At 37.1% G+C, this 18,941-nt stretch overlaps 1 protein-coding gene and 1 long non-coding RNA gene across 6 annotated transcripts in view; one reads left to right on the plus strand and one right to left on the minus strand.

Annotated features, from left to right (window-relative positions):
* Positions 1 to 2,874, minus strand: part of LOC109499749 — a 273,969-nt gene extending 271,095 nt beyond the window's left edge. For all 5 annotated transcript variants that reach the window (XR_006597932.1, XR_006597931.1, XR_006597936.1 and 2 more), the window contains exon 1: positions 2,569 to 2,874. This is a non-coding gene — a long non-coding RNA (uncharacterized LOC109499749). The remainder of the gene's footprint in view (positions 1 to 2,568) is intronic.
* Positions 2,875 to 2,974: 100 nt separating this feature from the next.
* On the plus strand, positions 2,975 to 18,705 carry IRAK1BP1 (interleukin 1 receptor associated kinase 1 binding protein 1). The gene is made up of 4 exons (XM_003986321.6): positions 2,975 to 3,344; positions 9,694 to 9,759; positions 17,820 to 17,950; positions 18,054 to 18,705. Exons 1-4 carry the CDS (start codon positions 3,030 to 3,032, stop codon positions 18,322 to 18,324), a joined length of 783 nt encoding a protein of 260 aa, XP_003986370.1. The 5' UTR covers positions 2,975 to 3,029; the 3' UTR covers positions 18,325 to 18,705.
* Positions 18,706 to 18,941: the final 236 nt, after the last annotated feature.

Consider the following 18,941-nt stretch of genomic DNA (forward strand, 5'->3'; position numbering starts at 1 on the left):
TGCTTCTCTACTAGAAATGGTATGTAGAAAATGGCCAATCTACATCTGTCCAAGTTTTATATGTATGTATGAGTGTATGTCATGACCCACCATCTGGGAAACTTAATTTTAAAATCTGGTGTAGGGGTGCCTGGGTGGCTCAGTTGGTTAAGCGTCTGACTTCAGCTCAGGTCATGATCTCACAGCTCGTGGGTTTGAGCCCTACATCAAGGCTCTGTGGTGACAGCTCAGAGCCTGGAGCCTGCTTCGGTTTCTGTGTCTCCTGCTCTCTCTGACCCACCCCCATTCATGCTCTCTCTCTCTCTCTCTCAAAAATGAATAAACATTAAAAAATAATACTAATAAATGAAATTTGGTGTAAATACAGATTCCCGGGTTAAAAACAAAAACAAACAAAGCCAAAAAACACCTCTAACTGTCACAGCTTGAATGAGGTGCCTATTCCAGATCCAAACAAATTATGTAGAGAGTCATCTTATTCAGAATGGTTGCTAGAAGCTTTGCCTTGACTCTGAGGAAGAATTGGGTCCTGATAAGATAAATAGATAAACTCATCCTCATTTATTCTCTCAGTTATCCTGGCTGAAAACCTCAAAGTCCAATTTGGCTTATCCTTCTCTCTTATTTATTATATAGTTCTGTCACCAAGAACAATTTCATTCTTCTCTCAAAATTACTCTTTTTTTCTATTCTACCTTCATTTCCACTGCTTTATTATTTGCCAAAATGATAGATCCAAAAAAAAAGTTAGTTCACTATAGTTAAATTTGCATTTCTTTAACTACTGGTGGAAATAAATATTTTTCATTTTTCCCTCATGTTATAGACTATTAGTATTTCTGTTTCATTGGTTTGTGTTATACGGATTATGTGTCTCCCTCTTCTCATTCATATTTTGAAGTATTGATCCACCACCTCCCCCATGTGACTGTACTTAGAGATAGGGCCTTTACAGAAGAAATTAAGGTTAATTTGGGTTACAAGTATGGAGCTCTAATCAATAGGTGCTCTTATAAGAGGAAGAAATGCCAGGGAAGCTTGCCTACATAAGAAAGACCATGGAAAGACATCGTGAAAAGGCTTTCTGCAAATCAGGGAGAAGTCTCAGGAGACATTAAAACTGTCAACATCTTATTCTTGGACTTCTAGTCTCCAGAATTGTGAGAAAATAAATTTCTGCTAAGCCACCTAGTCTGTGGTATGTTGTTACAGCAGGCCTAGCTGACTAACACAGTTTCCCTGTGTTCGTATTCCATTTTTCTTTTCTTATCTTCTGGTGAGAGCTCTCTTAATATTAAGGCTATTAGCCTTTCATACAAAATAAATGTTACAAATATTTCTCCCAGTTTATTTTGTACCCCCTCACCTTTTTCTTTTGTTTTGTTTTATATACTGAAGGTTTTTTTAGTGTAGTAAAACTTTTCAAGCCTTTCATTATGGTTGCTACATTTGAAATTGTGCTTAGAAAGTTCTTCCATTGTTACAGCATACTTATGGTCACCTATATTTTCTTCCAATTCTTTTTTTGTCTCATCTGAATTTTACTTTCAACGTATGATGTAAGATACAGATCAATTCTTTTTTCATACAGCTAACCAATTATCCCTGTACCACTTACTCATTTTCCCATTTATTTTAAATATATTATCATATCCTAAATACTTATATGCACTTAAAACTTCTGTTGCTTTTTATTTATGATATTCATTTATTCAATAACTCATTTTGGAAATTATATTGTTCCACATTTATCATTAAGGAAAAAGAATTTTCCACCAAATTCAAGAAGCACTATTTTGGGTGTCTCAAATGATAAAAATCACAAAAATACTAAGGAGAAAAGTTTTTAAATTAAAATACTATCACATACTTGTTTTTAGTTATAAATAAACGTCAAAATAGATACAAAATTGCTTTAACCCAAATGAAAGAGGGAAGGGGGTACCATCTGATTTACTTGCATTTTTTGATCTAACTAAATGATAAGAAAAGAAAAACATAGAGGAGAAGCTTCATGAGGATTGTCAGTTGGCCTTTTCAGGTTCCTCTCAAGAGAACAGTTGTCTTTTTAATTAGTTATCTTATCTTTAAAAGGTTTTCTTTTTTTTTCTTCATGGGACAGGAGAGGTAATATCTATGTAAAAATATCTTTTACATACTTAGTGGTAAGAATAAAACCTACCTAATGGGGATCAGTGGGTTGAAATTAGTGTTGTTCTCTCAAGAAAGGGGTACAGATAAGGTCTAAGTTGCACAGACCCAGCAATGTTTATGTTGAATGTGCTCTGACACCAGTTGAGTCTCTCCTGTCAATATTCAAAGCCAGAATCATTCCAGGGATTTTAAAGAAAATTCAAAAGATGAAAATCATGTCAAATCTATTACTACTGGCTATTCGTTATTTTCTCTTTGCTTTCCATACGGCAAGCACTTAAAACCACACTGCAAACGTGAAAAGTATTGCCAACATGACTTTAGAAGCAATGACACTGAAACTCGAGGAATCATTAACTCCCCAAGATTAAACTAGTAGAAAGCAGTTCATTGCAACAGAACTCTTTCCCGTACCGTGGCGCTGTGCAGCCTCAGAGAGCGGTCTGTGCCCAAGACGAACCGGTAAAGTCAAATTAGACAAGGCTGGGGACAATCGCAGACCGGCGTCAGAGAAACGTAAAAGCACTCTCACTCTGCCCAGCCTGGCCTCTCCGGAGCTTCTTTGGAGTAAGCTAGATAGGGGGACAGTCACGGACGGTGGGCATGGAAAGGCGGCGCTAAGAGGGAGGGCGCAGAGAAAACTCACTAAGATTTTTGGAAGCCGTAACGTAAACACGTTAAAAACTATTAATAACGTGCCCAGCCAACATCTGGTAAAGGAGACACTGCAAAATCCTCGCAGCTCGCATCCATAACTGTGGGGCCTCCAAGCCCATCCCAGCATCCTTTGCACCACGCACAAAAAGCCTGGCGCGGTTTGGCTCCTTCGGCCGCCGTAGTCTCTAAGTTGCTATGGAAACCCAGCTACCCTCGCTATGTCTTTGCAGCAGGCCCCTCAGTCGCGGGTGTTCGTGGAACTGGTTCCCTGGGCTGACCGGGGCCGGGAGAACAACGTGGTCTCGGGGGGTGAGTTGCTGCCAGGACCCCGACGCCACGTCCCTTCAGCACAGGCCCAAACTGCGACCCGCGAGGTGCACGTTAGCGGCACCGCTGAGGTGTCTGCGAGCCCTGACCGGGCGCAGGTGGCGGTGCTAGTGAGCAGCACCAAGGAGGCGGCGGCCGAGGCCAAGAAGAGCGTTTGCCGCCGCCTGGACTACATCACACAGAGCCTCCAGCAGCAAGGTGTGCAGGTGAGAGCTTCGTTGGGGAGGGGCCTCGGGCGGGACCGCAAAGGGCGGAGGCAGAGTTCCAGGCTCCGACGGGTGTCAGTTGGAGGTGGCGAGGGTCTTGACCTTATCTCATCGGTATTACAGAGCGACAGGACCTGGCGGAGTAGAACTTTCGGCCCATTTTTCTTCTAGATGAAAGCAGTTATTGGTCCCAGTGGCTTATGAAATAAAAGAATGTAAATGGAGTAGGTTTTTATTCGGCGACATTTGCCGCAGTAATTTTGTATTTTACCTTGATATGGTTAACTGTTAGACCTGACACATTAGATGAAAGTGCTTGCCTAAGTATACTAGACGCTAATATTTTGGTTTTTTGTTTTTATTCCGCACCAGGCAATTAGCAAGTGAAAGCATGCTGCCTCCCAACTATGTAAAGATTTGCATGGAGTGGTTCCTCAGTATTTTTCGCAAACAGTAACGTGAGGAGGAAAATTGCATCCATTATCGTTTAACGAGCACTCAAAACATTTCGGCAAATTTTTTAGTTTTAACTTTAAAAACAAGCCAGTATATTGTAGATGCCACATAAATGAAATACCTTTACTTACCAGAGATGTCCATAAAACAAATCCCTAAGTAAATCTACCTAAACTCTGCTTGTAAGAAAAGGAGAAAAAAATGAACCAGCTTTTTATTTCATCTGAACAACAGTTCTGTTAGACAGGTTTTAATATCCCCATTTAGATTCAAAGAGGTTACGTAATGCTCTAAGCTTTAGTCAGGGCGGTGTTTGAACTCTTGTCTTCCTGAGACTAAACTCTACATTGCTTCCAACCATAGTTGGCCCCAGATAATTGGAAAAAGGAAATGAAGAAGCCACAGAATGAGTCGACTATCTCATTTCCTTCATTTTACATAGTATGACTCAAAAGGCCAGAGTTGCGATTATCCAAAGTAACACTGAGTTCATAAAAGCGCTTCTAGTCTATTGTTAGAAATGGCACACCCCCAAAAAGCAATTTTATTGCTTCAAGGAAAAAAATACATTTGTACTGCATTTACAGACATAGAATTATTTTAAAAGTCATTTGGAACAGATGTCTCCATGATTTTAGAGTTTAGAAGAATTCAAAGGCTAATTATAGACAATGTGATTTAAGTGGTTTAATATGTGGAAAAAATTTCCTCGTAAAAACTATTGCCAGTGCTACAGTCCTGTTTGAATAATATAACTAATTCTTAAGTATACCGAGCTCACATGGCTATAACTTCTAACATGGAAAGCAATAAATTACTGCATCTAACTTAATTACATTAAGGTTCAGTGTTCAAGACAGAAAACGTCAGTAATCTCCCAGTTATCTCTGCTAATGGAAGAAAGCAGTCATGTAGACAATTTATTCAGTAGATGATGCAAAAAACAATTTGTATTACTTTTCAGGATGAATTATAATGGGTTTTCACAAAGGTATTCATTTTAGACTTTGGAATTGAGGGTTTAAAAACATCACTCCCCTACTTTAGGGTCTCCTCATATCCCAGGTTCCTTTGCTTAATAGATGGAACCTAACTCTGTTTCCTCTCTTCTCTCTCCCCTCCTTGACTAGCTGACTCCCAGTTTTTCCTTTAAGAACTAGCCCAAGGGGCGCCTGCCTGGCTCAGCCAGTGGAGCATGCAACTCTTGATCTCAGGGTTCGTGAGTTCCAGCTCCATGTTGGGTGTGATTGCTTAAAAATAAAATCTTAAGAAAAGGAAAAAAGAATCAGCCCAAGCTTACTTTCTTGGCATTCCTTTTCTAACATAACTCTAGTCTCTGCCATACCACACTCTATTCCCTACTTATAATAAAATGTATCCCTCTGTATTTTAAATTGTTGCTTTACTGGTATCTCCTTCATATTCTAAACCTCTCGAGCACAGACCATTTTCTATCTCTTGCTCTGCATTCAAGGGTTACGCTTCACACACATCACATAGTATATACTCAAAACATGGTTTTTGAGGGGTGCCTGGGTGGCTCAGTCAGTTAAGCATTCCATTTCGGCTCAGGTCATGATCTTGCAGTTTGTGAGTTCAAGCCCGGTGTCAGGCTCTGTGCTGACAGCTCGGAGCCTGGAGCCTGCTTTGGATTCTGTGTCTCCCTCTCTCTTTCTTCCCTCACTCACACTCTGTCTCTCTCTCTGTCTCTCTGTCTCTCTCTTTCAAAAATAAATAAACTTTAAAAAATGGCTTTGAATGACTAAAAAAAAAATGAATGAAGCACTAAAACTATTCAACTATATTATAGATCAACTACATTATAGATTATTTTATGATCATATATAGTTTCACATATGAAGGCATACCCTCATTTTCAGTGTTGTAGTTTTTTAATGTTTATTCATTTTTGAGAAAGAGAGAGAGAGGGAGGGAGAAAGAGTGAGTGGGGGTGGGGGGCAGAGAGAGAGAGGGAGACGCAGAATCTGAAGCAGGCTCCAGGCTCTGAGCTGTCAAGAGTCAGACGCGGGGCTCAAACCCATGAACCGTGAGATCATAATCTGAGCCAAAGTCAGAGGCTCAACTGACTAAGCCGCCCAGGCGCCCCTTCATGGAGAAATGTTTTAAAGATACTAAGCAATATTTATTCAACCATCAAACATTTTTTAAGCATTTCCTGTCACTGTTTAATTTTAAATAGCACTTACGTGATAGTAATTATTTTGTTTTCCAATGTGTATGTTCCTTTCGTAGGTACAAAGTCCAATATTTGCCTACTCACAATTGTGGGGTTTTTTGATAAATGTGTAATAGATGCATATTGCTGGGCACCAGAAATGGAAGTGACTCTGTCAGATCTTGAATAGTGACCAAAATGAAAGCATTCCAATTCCGCACTAGAATGCAGCAAGTATGTGTTCAGAGCACTATATACAGTTCATTATGGCTAGGACACAGGAGTACTTGGGAAAAATGGATGAGAACTGAGATAAAACTGAAGAAGAAGACTGTAGGCAGAACATGGAAGAAGGCCTTGTTTGCTGCATTGAGGAGTTTTGAATGTTATTGGTGATAAAAAACCACTTGTTACTGCTAGATCTTTTACGAATGTTATCTCATTTGATACTCATTCCCATCATATGAGACTGGCATTTCAATTGCTACTTATAGATGAGAACTCTTGGGATCAAAGTGATTATTGGCAGGTCGCTTGCCCAAGGTCACACAGCTAGGAAGTGACAGAGTTTCAACTCCAGTCAAGAATTTCGACCTCAAAGCTCTTGCTCTTAACCACTGTAGTATGTCTCTGCTTTATTGTCTTGGCAGTGGGTGATTGAGTTTTAAGTAGGGGATGTAGCAGATGCTATTGATACCCCACACTTGTATCCCTTGGCACTTCACATTTGTGTGCATACAGGCCCAACTTCCATCTGCCAACATGGAGCATCCTTTGCCAGTTTTTCCTGGCTGCAGCTTTTCCTGGCTCCACCCACAAATGGGCCAGCCAGTAGTGCCAGAGGATTAACAGCCCCTCCCCAAGCTCTAACAGCCTTCAGCTAAGAAGTGAGGGAGGTGAATGGAAGGAGACCTTACCTCTCGGGCAGGATAGCTCTGAGGCATATGTTCTGCCCTGGCTCCCGGAATTTCTCTGCAGGAATAAGTTCCAGTTGCCCACAGTGGTGACCGCTTGACAATGCACACTTTAATGGCTTGCTTTCCTTTTGTTTCACTTCCCATTCCCCTGTGGTGCTTCCAAGGATTATCTTTTTTTTTTTACCCCCCCCCCCAAACCCCCCGGGGAGAGGGCAAAGAGACAGGGAGGCAGAGGATATGAAGCAGGCTCCATGCTGACAGCAGAGAGCCCAGTGGGACCTGGAACTCACAAAACCATGAGATCATGATCTGAAATGAAGTCGGCTGAGCCACCCAGGCGCCCCTCTTGGGATTGCCTTAAAAATCAACTGCTTGTACTCACATCCATGTTTCAGAGTCTATTTCTAGGTGCATTCAAATTAAGATAGGGAGTGGTGGGAATAGATTGAGCATATCATAGTTTTTCATTATTAAAAATGGTGACAAAATGAATAACCTTGTTGCTAGGTATTTATACATGTTTTTAATTATGTTTTTGGACATTAATTCCTGGCTTATGCATATTTTTAAGGCTTATGAAAAATTACAGTGTAGGACAATAAGTTTACAACTTCACTACAAATATATCTTTGGCATAGTGGGCATTATTTTCTTTTTTAACTTTGCCAAGTCAGTAGCCAAAAAAAATGTTACTGTCATTTCCTATGTTTCTTTTTTTTTTTTTTTTTACATTTGAGGTTAAACTTTTTTCATGTAAGTTGCCAGTTCATAAAACTTTGTCTGCTTTTTCTACTCTTTTATTAATTTATGGGAACTTTTTAAAAATTAGTTTCAGCTGTACAGTATAATGATTCAACAATTCTGTACATTTCTCAATGCTCATCAGTGTAATACTCTTAGCTTCCTTTATCAATATCCCACCCCCCACTTCTCCTCTGGAAACCACCAGTTTATTCTCTGTAGTTAAGAGTCTTTTTTGGTCTCTTTTTTTCTTATTTGTTCATTTGCTTTGTTTCTTAAATTCCACAAACGAGTGATATTATATGGTGCTTGTTTTTCTGGCTGAGTTATTCTACTTACCATTAAATCCTCTAGATCCATTCATATTGTTGCAAATGGCAAGATTTCATTCTTTTTTACAGGTAATAGTTCAGTGTGTGTGTGTGTGTGTGTGTGTGTGTGTGTGTGTGTGTGTGTACATATAAGTGTCTCACATCTTTATCTATGGATGAACACTTAGGTTGGTTCCATATCTTGACTACTGTAAATAATGCTGCAGTAAACATAGGGGTGCAGGTATCTTTTTCAGTTAGTGTTTTCATTTTCTTTGGGTAAATATCCAGTAGTAGAATTGCTGGATCATATGGTAATTCTGTTTTTAACTTTTGAGCTCCCTCCATACTGTTTTCCACAATAGCACACCAATTTACATTCTCACCAACAGTGTACAAGGGTTCTTTTTTCGCCCTATCCCCACCAAAATTTGTTACTTCTTGCATTTTTTATTTTAGCCATTCTGATAAGGTGTTAACGCATTGTGGTTTTAATTTACATTTCCCTGATGATGAGTAATGTTGAGCATCTTTTTATGTGTTTATTGGCCATCTGTATGTCTTCTTTGGAAAAATGTATGTTCAGTTCCTCTGCCCATTTTTTAATTGGATTATTTGTTGTTATGGTGTGAAGTTGTATAAGTTCTGTATCTACTTTGGATATTAACCCCTTATCAGATATATCATTTGCAAATTATCTTCTCCCATTCAGTAGATTGCCTTTTTGTTTGGTTAATGGTTTCCTTCACTGTGCAAAAGCTTTTTACTTTGGTATAGTCCCAATAGTTTAATTTTGCTTCTGTTTCCCTTGCCAAATAAGACATATATAGAAAAATGTTTCTATGACTAATATCAAAGAAATAATTGCCTGTGTTTTCTTATAGGAAATTTATGGCTTCAGGTCTCACATTTATGTCTTTAATCCATTTTGAATTTATTTTTGTGTATGGTCTAATGAAAGTGGTCTGGTTTCATTCTTTTGCATGTAGCTATCCAGTTTTCCCAATACCATTTGTTAAAGAGACTGCCTTTTTCCCATTGTATATTCATGCTCCCTTGTTGTAGATTAATTAATTAATTAACTGTCATAGGCCCTATAAGTGGGGTTTATTTCTGGGTTCTCTATTCTGTTCCATTGATCTGTGTGTCTGTTTTTGTGCCAACATCTATTGTTTTGATTACTGCAGCTTTGTAGTATATCCTGGAATCTGGGATTGTGATACCTCTAGCTTTTTCTTTTTCAAGATTATTTTAAGGGAACCTTACGATTATCAATAACTCTCTCATTATTGCAAATATTTTCCCAATTTCATATTTGCCATATTTGTTTACAGTATTGAACATTCAAAATTTTTAAATTTTATTTAGCTAAAATCACTAATCTTGTCAGTATGTTTCTTGCCTTTGGTATAATACTTATTGGGTCCTTCCCAAGCCTAAGGTTATATAGCTGTTAACTAATATTTCCTGGAACTTTTAGGGACCCTTTATACTACATTAAATATTTGCTGTGTTGGAATTTATTTTGGTGTAAGGAAAAGGGCTTTGTTTTCTCTTAAATGGGTAAGTGGCTCTACACTTATTTTATGTAACTTTTAGGGAAGGTTTAAAACATCAGGCAAACAAGTTCTTTCTGCATTCTCTGTTTTTCTGAGTTTAATAAGTTCAGGTTTCTACTTTATGTTTTAGAGTAATTGCATTTGGTAGCCAAACATTGAGTAATCATACTCTTGTACTTTCTGCTTCAGGCAGAAAATGTAACTGTGACAAAGGATTTTAGAAGAATGGAAAATGCTTATCACATGGAAGCAGAGGTATGTACTTATCATGAAAAATAATTGGTAACAGCATGATTTTGTGGATACAATTTACATTTATTTTTATTATTGAACTGAAATGTATAGGAGGACTGCTTCTCATGATATTGATAAAAGATTATTTTTCTCAGGGTGCCTGGGTGGCTCAGTCAGTTAAGCATCTGACTTGAGCTCAGGTCATGATCTCAGTTCGTGGGTTTGAGCCTCACATCGGGCTGTGTGCTGTCAGCTCAGAGCCTGCAGCCTGCTTCAGATTCTGTGTCTCCCTCTCTCTCTGCTCCTCCCCCACTCATGTTCTGTTTCTTAAAAATAACAATCGAAAGAAAAGAATTTTTTTAATTATTTTTATTATATATATGTGTATATATGTATACATATTATATATATGTGTGTATATGTGTATATACACATATTTTTTTTTAATTTTTTTTTTAAAGTAATCTCTATACCCAACATGGGGCTTGAACTCACAATCTGGAGATTAGAGTCGTGTGCTCTTCCGACTGAGCCAGCCAGGCGCCCCTGTATGAGCTTTTAAAATAAATTGTAATGAGATATATTTAAGAGAAATTGTTTTGAAATGGAATATAAATAGCATGAAGGAAGAGCAGTTAATTGCCCCCTGAATGAAATTTTAGTAAAGTTATCACCTAGTGAGCAGGAAAACACTATAGGAAATTTCTTCTCAGATAAAAAGCAAATTAATAATGTCCTAACATAAGGACTGAAACACTTTTCAACCTTCTTTCATAATGCAATTTTACTCTATTGTGCTAAGTTATCAGGGTTTGTTTGTTTTTTTTTTTTTGTTTGTTTGTTTTTTTTTTTTTTTTTTTTTTTTTTTTTACAAAAAGCACTTGGGACACCTGGCTGGCTCACTCAGTAGAATGTGTGACTCATGATCTCAGGGTTGTAAGTTTGATCCCCACATTGGGTGCAAGGTTACTTAAAAATAAAATCTTTAAGGGGTGCCTCAGTTGGTTAGGCATCTGACTTTTGATCTCAGGGATATGAGTTCAAGCCCCATGTTGGCCTCTGCACTGGGCATGATGCCCACTTAAAAAAAGAAAAATTCTTATAATTAACTAAAAAAAATAAAGACCACTCAACCTCTGCCTGAATTAAAAAGAACAAAATATTTTTTGTACACTCAATGATAACATTTAATTTCTACAACTGCCTATACTTTTTACTTATTTTTAAAGATTTTATGATCAGGATTTTATGAAATCAGGTATGTTATAGTTGTGGTTAGGTTATAGGACTACGATTTGTTTCAGCATCCAAACATCTTGGGATTTGTGTGCTAGTTCCATGCTGCCTCCTCACAGGAAGCAAACAAGAATGGAGTTAGACTTAGAGATAAACTCTTATTTATCTAGTCAGATAATCTTTTTTTTTTTTTAATGTTTATTTTTGAGAGAGAGAGAGAGAGAGAGAGAGAGAGAGAGAGAGAGAGAGAGAATGAGTATGAGTGGGGGAAGGAGCAGAGAGAGAGGGAGACACAGAATCCAAAGCAGGCTCCAGGCTCTGAGCTGTCAGCACAGAGCCCATTGCAGGCCAAACCCACGAACCATGAGATCATGACCTGAGCCAGCCGAAGTCAGCACTTAACCCACTGAGCCACGCAGGCGCCCCTCTAGTCAGATAATCTTTATGTTTAGAGGTGGGAAATATCTCAAAAAATCATCTAGTCCTACCAGATAATCTATTATTTTTATAATTTTAAGGGCGTGACTTCAAGTTCAGATAACTTGGGGTCTCAGACTTCCCAGTCATATTGAAAGAAAGAACGGAAATTAGAATCCTGCCTAGCTTCTTACCTCCTTGAAACAGTAATTTCTACAATACACTGTTGCTCCAGTACTTAAATAGTTTTATTTTTCCACTTAAAATTTAACTATCTGAAGGAATTTTAAAATTACTCATGATAATTTTAGAGATCCACATGGCAAAACTTATTTTATGGTAGTTGGGATTGAAAAATATCTTTCATAACAGGATGAAGAGGGACATTAGGGGATGGACAAAATGTGTGAAGGGCAGTGGGAGATGCAGGCTTCCAGTTACAGAATGAATAAGTCACAGATATAAAAGGCACAGCAAAGGGGATATAGTCAGTATTATTTTAATAGTGTATGGTGACAGATGGTAGCCACACTTCTGGTGAGCACAGCATAAACTATACACTTGGGAGGGCACCCAGCTGGCTCAGTAGGAAGAGTATGTGACTCTTGATCTCGGGGTTGTAAATTCAAGCCCCACGTTGGATATAAAGATTACTTAAAATAAAATCTGGGGGGAGGGGCGCCTGGGTGGCTCAGTCGGTTAAGTGGCCAACTTCGGCTCAGGTCATGATCTCGTGGTCCGTGAGTTCGAACCCCGCGTCGGCTCTGTGCTGACAGCTCAGAGCCTGGAGCCTGTTTCAGATTCTGTGTCTCCCTCTCTCTGACCCTCCCCCATTCATGCGCTGTCTCTCTCTGTCTCAAAAATAAACAAACGTTAAAAAAAATTTTTTTTTTTAAATCTGGGGGGAAGAAACAAGGTGTATATAGACTTGTTGAATCACTATGTTGTATACCTGAAACTAATGTAACATTGTGCGTCAAACTGTACTTTAATTAAAAAAAAAGTAAGGGGAGTTATGAAACTTCTCAGATGTGAAAAGTTTTAATATAACTTTTAATGATTTTTATGATATCACACTATGGTATCACTGTTTCATATCAATTGTTTTCTTAAAATAAGTTTTTCAATTTGGGGCTCTTTGGGTGATATTACAATACTGGATGTCTTGAAAAAAAGGAAAAACAGGATGAAGAACAGAGGGGTAAGAGTCTGTATTACAGAGAACAAAGCTGGAAGTTATTCTAGCACTCCTCCAGCAGTGATTACCTGTCAGGACTTCAGGCTGTAATGAACATGCATTGGCTCAGGTTATCTCAAGTGAATGGGGTTTAGTGTGAGGGTACCCCAAGAAGTAAGGAGAAAAAGGAATGGTTCCAGCAAATACACAGAAAAGCTTCATGGAAAACTGGCATCATTTTCAGACTTAAGTTGTTTTAGGGACCAACTGTGCAGTTACAGAAAATGCATTAGAGCTGCTTGTTTTGCTAGAAGAACATGATTAAATTAGGACTTGGCTAAACTCTGCTTTTTTCCCCTTCTGTTATACTTTTTAATGTCCCATACTCAACTTCTTGAGAGAATCTGATCATATTTTGTATAGGGCTCCCTGATAGCCAGAATTCTTATATCATGCAATCTGATAATATTACCCTTAGGTCAGCATCAGCAGTCAGCAGAGACCAGGGTGATGGGGTCACAAAGTACAAAATAATGTCTAACATATACCAGTACCCTCGTGGACAGTTAGATATATAAAGTTAGATTAGGAGGTAGAACATTACTTTACAAAATAACTAAGATTTTTATCCTGAATGGCACTTTAGAGATTCTTTATCTAAACTCCCACCTACCCCCTGCTGTTTCTCTTTATTTTAAAGGTAAGAATATTGAAAGTTAGAAATGATGTAAGTACATGAATATAAAAAGCTTATTCCATTTTCAGATGTCTAATCAATACAAATTTTTCTAACATTAAGCCAGAATGGACTTAGTAGTACTCATCCATTATTAATGATGTACCTCTCCAAGAACAAAAGGCAAATACTACTTCCTTGAAGTATATACTTGAAGTTCAGTATCATGTTGATGCTAGTTTTTTCTTCTCCAGGGGTAAGAATCCCCAGTTTCTTTAGCCATTTCTTATAAGACAAACTACTGAGTTAACCAATTTCCATCCAAAGCACCTACAACACAACTACAGTGTCCTAATTGTGATTTATCCAGTCCACATTAGTGAAAGATGATTATCTCCTTTATTCTGGAATGTTTAAGACTGAACTTGGTACTTGTATCACATTGTTCCCTTGTGTTGAGCTCACAGTTATAATCAGTAATTAAAATTATCAAAGTATCTTTCTCACATGCTGCTTTTACATATTTCTATTTTATACTTGTTATTGCTATTTCAAAATAAAGTATGAGAGTTTAAATTTATCTCTGTAAAATTTTATCCACTAGATTTGACCATGTTTCCAGCCTGTTAGGATCTTTTTGGATCTTGATTTTATCAATCAGTGTTTATATTCTGCCTGGCCAGCTTTCTATCACCTGCTGATTTTATCATCCGTGTACCCATCTGTGTAATTAATAAAAATACTAAGTAACATCAATCAACTATGACCTTGACAATGTTGCCATGAAGACTATATGTCAGTATATCCTAAGTAAAAAATAAATTCTTTATTGCTACAGTATTTCTCTGGTAACTTGCCAGTTAGGAAGTCAAGTTTAATACATCGTGATTTGTTCTTAGTAATCTCAAATGTACATGCTCAATAGATTGGCCTTTGGATAGAAATAATTTGGCAGTGGTTGAGAATGGTAGAGATTAGAAGAAAAGCATAGAGTTGGTAAACTTCACTCTCAGGAAAAAAACAAAGTGAAAAGTCAGATGAGTTCTTACCTAACATCTCATCAAGAAACTCAGTACTTAAGAGAACTTAGAAGATTTTACTCCTAAATTCCTGTGTCCTTATTTTGTTCTTCCCTGAATGCCTTCTTGGAGGACCATTAAAATGAGAAAACCCTGTATTCTTTTCTTCAGTGACAGAACTAAAAACAAAAACTGGGGGATATTTAAAAAGGGAAGAAAATAATAGATTGTGGCAATACCAAAAAGAAAAGAAAATATACAAAGTACTTGGAGGCCTGTGGCAAGGTAACAAAATGAATGACAAGGTCCTATCTTCTTTGTTTCTCATAGAAACCTTTTCTTTCCTAATTCCTTACAAACTAATTTTTTTAAGTATTTATTTAGAGCGTGGGAGAGAGAGGGAGCACGTGGGGGGTAGTGGGGGTGAGCAGCAGAGAGAGAGAGAGAGAGAGAGAGAGAGAGAGAGAGAATGAATGAATCCCAAGCAGGCTCCACACTATAAGCACAGAGCCCGACAAGGGACTGGAACTCAGGAACTGTGAGATCATGACCTGAGCCGAAAGCAAGAGTCAGACACTAAACCAACTGAGCTACCCAGGTGCCCCACAAACTAATTTTTAAAATAATCTTTTAGAATCTTGCCCAGAATTGAAAGGTGTCTAGCCTACTACATGTAGTTTGTTCAGTTTTATACACTTGCCTTTTTTGGAAATTAGAACTGCAAGTATTTTTAAAGAGGCTTTTGGCCTGTTTCTCTATGGTAATTGAGATTAGCAATAATTCAGAAGTCCCATTTGCAGAAAATTTTAATAAACTGAGATTTGATTTATCCAGGAGACAAATTCATTAAAAGCACTTAAGAGCTCACCTTTCGGGGTACTTGGCTGGCTCAGTCAGTACAGCATGAGACTCTTGATCTTGGGGTCATGATTGAATTCCACATTGGGGGTAGAGTTTACTTAAAACCCACCTATTCTGGAATTCAGTTTCTTTTTTAGTACTGAAATTTCTAAACTAATGAGGATTCTTCTTGACCAAAGAGATGGGAACCATTTATCTACCAATCTGTTTTGTAAGTTAATATAGCTATTACAAGATAGTGTGTAAATGTGCATACATTTGTAATCACATTATTTTACCATGATGAAACATATAATGAGGATTCTGAATATACGGATTTATCTTTATCTTCAAGGTATTAGGTACTTAAAATATTTTTACCCTAAATACCTCTTTAAAAATTGTGATGCAACATCTCTATTCTTCAGCAAAGTGACTCAACTTCATTAACTTGGATTTCTGTCTAGCTACATTTTGATTATATACCACATTGCTAAATTTAAAAGCAGAAGTTCAGACCACTGGAAGACTTAAAACAGTTCTTGAACTGTTAGAAAAAGCAGAAAACAGGTTTTTTTCCTACCAAATTTACTTGTTAATCATTCAACACAAATACTCCTAAACTATACTTTGTTCATGGTCTGTTTATCAATGTAGATGTACTTCTAAAAGCTACATCTGCTAACTTTTTAAGTCATGGTAATGATAAGAGGGAAGAAAGGCAGAGAAAATCTTGTGTGAGCAGCCACGGAGCTGATCTTAACAGACAGGTTTTCCTGTTATTTATAGAAATAGAGCAAGTAAGTACCACATGTTAAACCTGATTCTGTAGGAGTAAATTTGCCTCAGATGATTAGGGGTAGAGGGGAATTGAAGATGGAAAAATTAGTATCTTTTTTGCAACCTGCTTAGGAATTTTTACTGTCCTTCAAGATAACTTATTTTTAGCAAAGAAGAATACCAAGGATGCAAAGGATTCAGCATATTTCATAGGAAAGCGGGTATATTTATAAAAATTATTTTTGTTTTAAGTTATCAGAGTAGAAATTGGAATAAATTTTAAAAATAAAATGCATTTCAAGGGCACTTGTATAGCAAAGAATTGCTTTTGTTGACACTTGGAACCTGTTATACTCAATCACTTTAATCTGCATGCAGAGAAACCCTTTGAACTCTCATATTTGGCTACCTTCCAACTTCCACAGTCACTGTACATCTTGCTATGTTTCATTACATGTAATGAAATGTATGTACAGGGCCGCTGTGGCACTTTTATAGATTAAATACAGCCACAAAAGACAGGATTTGCTTCCATATTTACACTATGCAAATGCAGAAAAGTATTTATTGTCTGTACTTCTTATTAAAGGCAGCCTATAGGCATTTTGGAGCTTTGATTTTCAACCAGGAAGGAAATATAAATTTGGAAACTTACCCAGAGATTAAAAACTCGCATCTTGGGTATGGCTGAGGAAATTGATTTTGACTAACAGAAAAGTTTATTAGCCAATATAGTGTTTAAAAAAACAAAACACACAAAAAAAGACTTCTCTTCAAGAGACAGACAAGACTCCTGCTTCTAAGGTAGAATAACATGCACCAGATTTACCTTCCCACCTGAAACAGCCAAAAAATTGACAAAGTATATGAAACAAAGGTTTTCAAAAGAGTGGACATAAAGCAATGAAACACTGTGATCCCTGAGAAAAAGGAAACAAACAAAAGTCCTACAGTTGTCCTAACTCAGTGTCTCAAGGTGTCCAGGCAGCTTCACAGGGAAGGGAACCCAGACAGAGCCTAGCAAACTCCTTGTATTGAAGAAATGGAATTGAGAGCCCAAACAAGACAACTAGAGTTTGTAGGAGAGTAGAGGGCTGCAGAGAGAGAGTTTTTCGGAGAACCACAGAGGGGATACCACCAACCCCTGCCAAGTACTCAGCAGAACACTGATCAGCACACCAATGTGTGAAAATGACCTGAGGCTAGAAAAAGAATCACCCCAAAATTTAGAGGGAACAGTGTTTGGGGTTCATACAGGGCTGTATAGCACCAGATTAGAAAATTTTATAATTCATAGGGCATGAGGTGGAGTATACAGAAGTACCTTGCCTCAAACATTACTCCAGTCCCACGTAACAGATCTTAAAAGCAAACCAAAAGAGATCAGTTTCCAAGGAAGTTGATGGAATTCTAGAACAAATAATTATTTACAGTGGTATATACAAGAATATCCAACACCTCTCATAAAGTTAATTCACAAGGATTACCTGATATACAAAACAGCATGGAAATAAAGCTCACAATAAGGAGGAAAGTCAAACCAACCAAGAACCAATACAGATATTAAAATTAACAGACATAATCATTAGTTATTATAACTATTTCTTATGTTCAAAAGTAGAGATACTACTTAATAATTTAATAAAATTTAATAATTTAGTTGTTGAGTATCAAGTAGGCTTATCTGTTACATATTATAAAATGACCTCGTTATCTGGCTTTAATTTTTTTCCTCATATTTAGAGAAAACTTTATTTTTTATTTTTATTTTTTAAAAGTTTTAAGTAATCTCTACGCCCAGCATGGGGCCTGAACCCATGACCCCAAGATCAAGAGTCACATGTTCCTCCAACTGAGCCAGCCAGGCGCTCCTAGAGAAAACTTTAAAAGAAGCCATCAGGCATGAAAATAATTTCAAGTGTCATTTCATTTACAGGTCTGCATTACATTTACTGAATTTGGAAAAATGCAAAATATTTGTAACTTTCTTGTTGAAAAGCTAGATAGCTCTGTCGTCATCAGCCAGCCCCAGTTCTATCATACTCCAGGTTCTGTTGAGAATCTTCGGTAAGTTAAGCACATCTTTAACTAAATTATCAATTAAACAAAACTATTCAGTGCTAAAGTTCATTGAATGTCATATTAATAATCTCTGCATTTAATTCCTAAGACGGCAAGCCTGTCTTGTTGCTGTTGAGAACGCATGGCGCAAAGCTCAAGAAGTCTGTAACCTTGTCGGCCAAACTCTAGGAAAACCTTTATTAATCAAAGAAGAAGAAACAAAAGAATGGGAAGGCCAGACAGATGATCTCCAGTCATCCAGACTCTCAAGTTCATTAACTGTACAACAAAAAATCAAAAGTGCGACAATACATGTTGCTTCAAAAGTATTTATAACTTTTGAAGTAAAGGGGAAAGAGAAGAAAAGAAAAAATCTCTGAAATTCCAAGTAAAATATATTGTATCTTTTTATTTTTATACTTTTTATGTTTGCTTTTTTCATGAATATATATATTGTATAATATAAAGTATTTCTCCCCCAAATCTGTCAGTCCTTGAATCCAGTCCCACAGTATCTAAGCTTATTTTCTATTTTTAAAAATTTAACTATGAGAAATACTCTGAAAACAATGTGTTATATGTGCATACTTTTATACTGACAAGAAATGTTTATATTTCTACTACAGGAATAAATATTGGCAGTTATTAGCATGATTCTTAACATTAACAGAATGATGAGGAATACATTAACTCTTGATAAAAGCAGAGTGAGGCATACTAGGAAAATATTTTGATGCCAGAAATAAAATATATGGACCAGATCCTCTTCACCAGGCTCCTGTGATTGATTATACCAGCACTCTTTAATACAAATAAAAGAAAGTCACATAGTAATTTCAAATTACTTAGTTGACACATAGAAAAAAAAGTAAAAAATATAGTTGAAACTAAGTTTAATAATATTTTATTTAACCTAGTATGTCTAAAATACCATTTCAGCATGTAGTCAATATTTTAAAAATAACTAATGGATATTTATATAGTGTACATTTTATAT

Source organism: Felis catus, chromosome B2, assembly GCF_018350175.1.
Source record: "Felis catus isolate Fca126 chromosome B2, F.catus_Fca126_mat1.0, whole genome shotgun sequence".
Taxonomy (NCBI): Eukaryota; Metazoa; Chordata; class Mammalia; order Carnivora; family Felidae; genus Felis; species Felis catus.